General features: G+C 32.3%; 2 protein-coding genes across 2 annotated transcripts; both read left to right on the top strand.

The window, feature by feature from the left end:
• Positions 1-1,452: 1,452 nt before the first annotated feature.
• Positions 1,453-3,131, top strand: LOC106775223 (benzyl alcohol O-benzoyltransferase). Its single transcript, XM_014662311.2, has 2 exons — positions 1,453-1,977; positions 2,065-3,131. The coding sequence occupies exons 1-2, from the start codon at positions 1,525-1,527 to the stop codon at positions 2,950-2,952; spliced, it is 1,341 nt and encodes a 446-aa protein (XP_014517797.1). The 5' UTR covers positions 1,453-1,524; the 3' UTR covers positions 2,953-3,131.
• A 1,173-nt stretch (positions 3,132-4,304) lies between these two features.
• On the top strand, positions 4,305-5,791 carry LOC106775608 (benzyl alcohol O-benzoyltransferase-like). The gene is made up of 2 exons (XM_014662756.1): positions 4,305-4,751; positions 4,856-5,791. Exons 1-2 carry the CDS (start codon positions 4,305-4,307, stop codon positions 5,789-5,791), a joined length of 1,383 nt encoding a protein of 460 aa, XP_014518242.1.
• The last annotated feature ends 2,486 nt before the right edge of the window (positions 5,792-8,277 follow it).

Here is an 8,277-nt window from a genome sequence, read left to right as displayed (position 1 = left end):
AGTGTGCAGAACAAGTAAATGTGAGAGAATTAATGTTGAACGAGAAAAAAATTGGCTGAAGTCATTTTGAGAATACTTATGAAAAGTGTGTAATTAGACAGAATAAATATTGTTGAATATTTTAACACAAGAAGCTGACATTATTATTTTCTGTTTGGATAATGATATTTGGACAACACTTTTTTACAATATTTGAACATCATTTACGTTTAATTTAAATATCATAAATATTACCATAAACCAATTACATAATAACATGTAAATAATGATCAAATATTATAAATATTGTAAAAAAATATTGTCTAACAATCATTATCGTTTCTTTTTTTAACTTTAATGATTATTAGAAAAGTAAAGAAGGCAAGAACATAACTTCGAGATTATAATGCTTTTCACTGTTAATATTTTGAACATTTGAGACACATACTTTCTCGAAATTGATTCTATTAGCTATTTATGAAGATGAATAACTATGATGCACGCGTATCAGTTAGCTTCTAAAGGTGTAGCTTTAAGGTGCACCTCAAAAAATGGACAAAAACATCATGTGCTATGTTAAGTTTTTTGTATTATATTTTTATTATTATTTGATGACAAATTTTCAAAACTTCACTTTAAAATATAGAACTCTTTCCTTCCAAAGTTTTAATGGGAAGTGAAATTTCAATTTTAATTAAATTAAAAATAATATTTTAATGTTTCAACTAGTTAAAAACAATATTATAATTAAAAAATAAAAAACTCATATAATCATAGAATATTTTTGGAATTAAAAAAAATGAAAAGATATAAAAAGGATTGTGTGGTGGTGGTGGGAAGAACGTCGAGTACTTGATAAGGTCTTCCGTTAGATGAGTCTGTGGTTAACCTGGTGGCAGTGGGATACTTTGGGTCCACCACTGTAATCACATCTTATCATGAAAACGTGTTTTCCGTTTATTCATGAACTTGAGATTTTAACAACTTTTTTAACAACCAATACATTTTATTATTTTATTAGTCTATTTCAATTCATTTTCAAAAAAAATATTCAAAACAAACCACTCACAAAAATTAAAAACATACTATTTTTAAAAAAAATGTTTTTTTAACCATTTTTTTATACTATATAATTTATAATTATCTATTTTAAATATATGAACCAACCATAAGATATATTTTATTATAAAAAATTATAAAAAAATTATTAAGAAAAATTATTAACATATTAGAGTAATTTTTCTTTCTTTCTTTATGTCTATGCATCACTTTATTTAGGAAAAAGTTAGTTTAACACGCTATACACATTTATTTGACACTATGTTTAATAATATAATAATATAATTATGATTTTAAATTAAAAAAATAATATAATTATAATTAAAATATTATTATTTACGCGTGTTATATGAATGATTTTGTCCGTATCGTGTCAAAGTACCACAATTCCTTTATTTATAAACGACAACATACTTCCAGCAACTCACACACTCACTCAACCCAAATCCATTTCCTTAATTTCTCATCTGTTCTCTCATAACTCTCATGGCCGCATCATCATCTTCTTCTTCTTCTCTGAAGTTTACAGTGCGAAGGTGCCAACCCCAGCTGGTGCCTCCTGCTATTCCCACTCCTCAAGAAGTTAAGCCACTTTCCGACATTGATGATCAAGATGGTTTGCGTTTCCACATTCCCTTCATACAAATTTATGGAAAGAGAGCATCAATGGCAGAGAAAGACCCAGTTCAAGTCATTCGCCAAGCACTGTCACAGACACTTGTCTTCTATTACCCATTTGCGGGTAGGCTTACAGAGGGGCCTCACCGCAAATTGATGGTGGATTGCACTGGAGAAGGTGCCATGTTCATTGAGGCTGATGCAGACGTCACGCTTGATCAGTTCGGCGATTCTCTCCAGCCTCCATTCCCATGCTTCCATGAACTTCTATATGTTCCTGCCCCACAACAAATTACTGACACTCCCCTTCTAATCGTACAGGTATTGGAATTTTGATGTGAGTTCTTCCTAACTATTTATCTGTGTCTATAGTTCTTTGATGTCGGAAATGAACTGATGAAATCACAGGTGACACGTCTTAGATGCGGTGGTTTCATCTTGGCTTTCTGCTTCAACCACACCATGTGTGACGGAGCTGGTCTTTCACAATTCATGAGGACGTGGACTGAAATGGCTCGTTGTGCAACCAAACCTTCCATTCCACCTGTGTGGTGTAGGGAACTCCTGATGGCAAGACATCCACCTCGTATTACATGCAACCATCGCGAATACGAACATGTCCCAGACACAGTCAATGGAGCCGTCACATCAAACCAACATGACATGGTGCTTCGATCGTTCTTCTTTGGACCTTCCCAAATAGCTACTATACGTGGCTTGGTTCCACCCCACCTTCAGCACTGCACAACGTTTGATCTCATCACGGCATGCTTCTGGCGCTGTCGTACAAAAGCATTGCAGATAGAGGCAGACGAGGATGTTCGCATGATGGTGATAGTGAATGCACGTGCAAGGTTGAATCCTCCTTTACCAGTTGGGTACTACGGCAATGCTATTGCATACCCTGCAACAGTTACCACTGCAGGGAAGCTTTGTGAAAATCCATTTGGGTATGCTGTGAATTTGATAAATAAAGTGAAGGGTGAGGTGACAGAAGAATACGTACATTCTGTTGCGGATCTATTGGTGTCTAAGGGACGGTGCTCTTTCACAGCGGTGAGATCTTTCATTGTGTCCGATTTGAGACGTTTTAGTTTCAGAGAAATTGATTTTGGTTGGGGTAAAGCATTGTATGGTGGAATAGCCAAAGCTGGAGCTGGAGCATTTCCTGCAGTAATATATCTGACATCGCATGAGAATGCAAATGGAGAAGAAGGTGTAGTTATACCAATTTGGTTGCCTGCCGAAGCCATGGAAAGGTTTGAACACGAGTTATGTGACATGCTTCGAAACTAAAACCAACCTACTTCCATTTCTTTTTCATGTTTATATAGTTTCTATGTAATTAAGAGAATTTTGGTTTATATTCTAGAATATTGACCAAAACCAAACTAAAACTAGGAGTCCTAGTTTAATCACGTCTACCTTATCGTTTGTTAATAGCTTATGAAAATAATAAATTTTGAAATACCAAATTATGTTATAATTTAGTATTTAAATTAGTCACAAATATTAATTAAATGAGGACATAATTTTGCACTTATCATTGGTTCAATATCAATGCATATATAATATATATTTCTAAACATATATAATAATAATATAAATATATTAGTCACATATTTTAAGACAAATAATTTGTTAAGTTTTACTAGCTTCTTACATTTTGAAGTTATAAATAATAAAAAATAAATTAAATGAATATAAAACAAAATTTATAGATTAAGATATATGATTTTTTTATTATTAATATACATTTTGAAAATTTGAAATTAATTATTAATTACAATAAAAAAAATTTCAAGTGATATTATCAATTTAGTAATATTAGTTTAATTAAGAAAATACTGTGTGAAATCATAAAACTTTACGAGTTAATCTTAATTTTAAGTGTAATGTTTTTCACCAAATAAATATCTTAATAATATTTAATGTAAAAGAGTTTGAGGACTCCATTACTTATATTCTATAATTAATATATTATTTATTATTGATAAGAAAATGTTAACAATTTAATTTTGAAAAATAAAAAACTAAAACATGTAACCAAAATATCAATATAATTAGTTCTAAAAGTATTTGTTTCATGTAAGATATGAATGCTAACCTTAAAATACATCGAACAACCCATTAAAACTTTGGACAATGATATTTTGACAATATTTTTTTACAACGGGACACGTGTCATCGTTTTATTGATCTATTTGAATTTATATTTAAAAAATATTTAAAACGGATCAATCACAAACTGTCACGTATACGTTGTCAAAAAGTTGTTAAAAGAAATTTTTCCTAAAACTTTAAGTTTTGGCATGGAAATTTTGTAATGCAGTATCCTTCATAACGTCAAACTGCTTAGCCTCGTCTGAAACTTAAAACCAAACTTCATGTATTTTTGGAAACAGTTATATTTATAAAATTGAATTTGCTGATATTAAAGAAGCAACCCTTCATAAAGTCGAGCCGTTCTTGCTCCGATCCACGATCATAGCTTCGACATCAACCGCTAATCAATATACAGTTATTTTCATGTAACTTTCACACAAATTTTAGACAAGTGTAAGATACAAAAATGTTTTAAAACACATCATTAATAAGAACAGGTTTTGTTCCTTCCTAAACGAGAATAACATCTTCAGATCGATAACATGGCTTCATCATCTTCCTGTCCACCGTTTACTATGCATAAATGCAAACCTGAGCTAGTGACTCCTTCAATACACACTCCCGATGAAACTAAACTACTGTCTGAAATAGATGATCAAAACTACCTTCGTTTTCATTATTCAATAATACAAATCTATCAGAATGAATCATCAATGGCCAATAAAGACCCAGTAAGAGTGATTCGGCAGGCACTGGCACAAGCACTTGTTTTCTATTACCCATTTGCAGGTAGGCTTAGGGAGGGTCGTGGCCACAAATTAATGGTGGATTGCACAGGAGAGGGTGTCATGTTCATTGAGGCTGACGCTGACGTAACACTAGATCAGTTTGGTGATGATCTTCAACCTTCATTCATATACTCTAAGGCATTTATGTGTGATGTTGCAGAATCCGAAGATATTAAAAATTTGCCTCTTCTACTCATCCAGGTCCTACTTTTACTTATTATGCATGGAATTCTCCGATCATCACCCGACATTCTCTAAAGTGTGCATGGATTTCTCTAACATGAATTTATATGAATAAGTTACAGGTGACAAGACTCAAGTGTGGTGGTTTCGTGGTGTCGACAGGGTGGAACCACGTGATGGCAGACGGAGCTGGTTTGTCACAGTTCATGCAAGCATGGGCTGAAATGGCTCGAGGTATAAAGACTCCTTCCATTTCACCTCTCTGGAGAAGGGAGCTTCTGATGGCAAGAGATCCACCTCGCATTACATGCAACCATCGTGAATACGACCAAATCCAAGACGACAACCTCAATTCTCCCGACCTCGACCTGGTTCATCGATCATTCTTCTTCGGACCTGCTCAGATGGCTGCCCTTCGTGTTTTGCTTCCCCGTCAGCTTCGACAGTGCACCGCATTCGATCTCATCACGGCATGCTTCTGGCGTTGTCGCACAAGAGCGCTGCAAATAGACGCAGACGAGGATGTCCGCATGATGTGCATCGTGAACGCGCGTAACAGGTTCCGTCCTCCGTTACCTGTTGGTTACTACGGCAACGCTTTTGCATACCCTGCCGCAATGACCACCGCGGGGAAGCTCTGCGCAAATCCGTACGAGTATGCGGTGGAGTTGATTCACAAGGTGAAGGGTGAGGTGACAGAGGAGTATATGCATTCGGTGGCGGATCTAATGGTGCTTAAGGGACGGTGCATGCCCACAACGGTAAGGTCTTGTTTGGTGTCAGACCTGACTCGTGCTAGGTTCAGGGACGTTGATTTTGGATGGGGCAAGGCTTTGTCTGGTGCACCAGCCAAAGGTAGCACTGGACCCTTTTACGGAGGAACACACATTGTGTCGTATAAGAATTCGAAAGGAGTAGATGGGTTGGTGTTACCAGTTTGGATGCCCGCAGAAGCCATGCCCATGTTTGTGAAAGACATGGAAGATATGATGAGTGGCAACCAAAACCAGCAGAGCCACCCTACAAAAGCTGCTTCTTTTATCAGGTCTACCATGTAGCTATACTATGAAGCTCTCTTGTATTTTCTCTCTTTAAGCTATGTTTGGATTCATGGTTGGTAGTACAAAGGAGAAGAAGAGAATCAAAGGGAAAAATATTCCATTGCATTGTGAGAGTAAAGAAGAAACACTATGGAAAATGATGATCCATCATCCGTGATCCATTCTATTACCTACTTATAATTCTTGTGTGTTCCTGTGTATTGATGGAATGTTTTAGGTTTAATTTCTCAATATGTCTCTATTTTCGTTCAGAATCTCAAATAGGTCCCTTTCTTTTTTGGCGTCTCAATTAAGTCTTTATTTTCTTAAAATTGAATCAAACCTTTCCGTCAAATTGAGATGACACCGTTAAGAAGGATATCTTGACCATGTAGTTTTTTATTATATGGCATTGAAAATGTGACTGAATTGTATTATTTTAATTTTTGAATTAAAAAATGAAGTATACTCTATATATTTCGTTTTTTAATTCAAAAATTAAAAAAATACAATCTAGTCACGTTTTTAATGCCACGTAATAAAAAAAACTACACTATGAGCATATCCTTCTTAACGTCATCATCTCAATTTCACGGAAAGACCCTATTTGATTCGATTTTACAAAAATAAAGACTCAATTGAGACGTAAAAAAAAAGAGACCTATTTGAAATTCTGGACGAAAATAAGAGTCTATTGAGACATTAAACCAATATTCTAAACAAGTTAACTTATTATCTGGTTTGTGATAAAATCCGAAACTCGAAGATCGAATAATTTCAATTTTTAATTAATTTTTTCTCAACTTACTTGAATTTTAAAATTGAAAAACAACATATGAAATTTGCTAAACACATCTAAATATGTTATATAAGAAAGGAATTTGTACCCATGATATTAATCGGTATAAAATATTAGATGAATATCTATTGTTAGTGTTTTTTTTAATCATTAAAGAACATATGGCTACCTTTTATTAATGATTACATAATTATTTTGAATTCGATTTTATATATTTATATGATTTATATAAATTTCTAAAACTGAAATTGATTTTAAAAATACTATTATTATAGGTAAGATAGTGTTGTTAAAACGAGTAATTCGGTCCAATCCATCATGGGTTGATCATTAAGTGAGTCAATTCAACTTGACTCATTTATCAATGAGTCAAAAAAATTTGAACTCGGTCCAATCCACCATAAGTTGATAGATTAAACGGGTTGACTTACAGGTTCACTTAATTACAATTTTTTTTCAAATCGAAAAAAAACTTTTTTTTTCAATTCAAATCTAAATAAATTTCACTCTAAAGTGATATTAAAGTCCAAAGACAATTAAAAAAAATACCAAACAATCCAAATGTAATCCAAAAGCAAGCACAAAAAACGAACAAATAAATTTATAAAATTAATCATTTTTGTGTCACTTATCCAGTTATAATATTAAAGTATTGAATAGATAAATCCATAAGATTCTTCTCTCTTGGAAACATATTTTTCTTTATCCCTATCTACAACATAATAAAAAAAGTGTTAGCTAATAATATTAAAATATAAATTAATAAATATTTAAATTAAATTATGTGGGTTGGTGAGTCAGGTTGACTCACCACGAGTTCAAACGTCAATCGGGATGAGCTGAGATTTAAGTGGATCGGGTTGAAAATTGATCTATATAAAATAATAACATTTTTTTCAAACTCAACCTGACTCGAATTTGTGGTCGGTCGAGTTGGTTTGCAGGTTCTAACCCAATTAGACAACACTAGGTAAGGATGAGAAATTAACTCTTCATGTGAAAATTGTTTGAACATGTTCTTGTTTTGACGAAAATTTCAGTATTAATTTGATAGTATGGATAATATTCGATTTGGATATGGAAATAGAATATGTACTGAAAATATAAAGTGGAAAAAAAATAAGGACAAACCTCAAACCATTATTATTGTCACGAAAATCTTTTAAGTGTTTTTTAGTTTGAAACTTTTATCCTCATAAAACTCTGATCGTATGTTAGAAGAAAGTAGATTTGATGACCAAAACACATAACACTTGAAATTTATAGAACTCTATTAATGGTAGAGTAATTGTTATAATAAATTGATGATAGAGTAATTGTTATAATAAATTGTTAGCAGGATTACGATATTAAAATTCATACAATAATTCTAAAAAAGATTATTATCACTCATATATTTTGTTGATTATATTTATTTCATTTTCAATCAATAGAAAAAACTAAATACAATCATCATGATAATTGATCCTAAAAAAATAAGTATTATCTCTCCTATACCACAATATATTAAGTTTATAATCAATTACTCTTTACCTATATTAACAAAGTTTATTTTGGGTTAAACGAAATTTTTAAAAAACAAACTATGTGCACAAGAAAATAAGAAAAAAAATATATAAAATTATAAAATAACAACAATTTTATATTCTTTTGAATTTTTGAGTTTTACTCTTTATAATTTTATAAAAGTAATTTCGTAATTTTG

The sequence above is a fragment of the Vigna radiata genome, chromosome 10, assembly GCF_000741045.1.
Source record: "Vigna radiata var. radiata cultivar VC1973A chromosome 10, Vradiata_ver6, whole genome shotgun sequence".
Lineage (NCBI taxonomy): Eukaryota > Viridiplantae > Streptophyta > Magnoliopsida > Fabales > Fabaceae > Vigna > Vigna radiata.
This window is presented reverse-complemented; position numbering and strand designations above follow the sequence as displayed.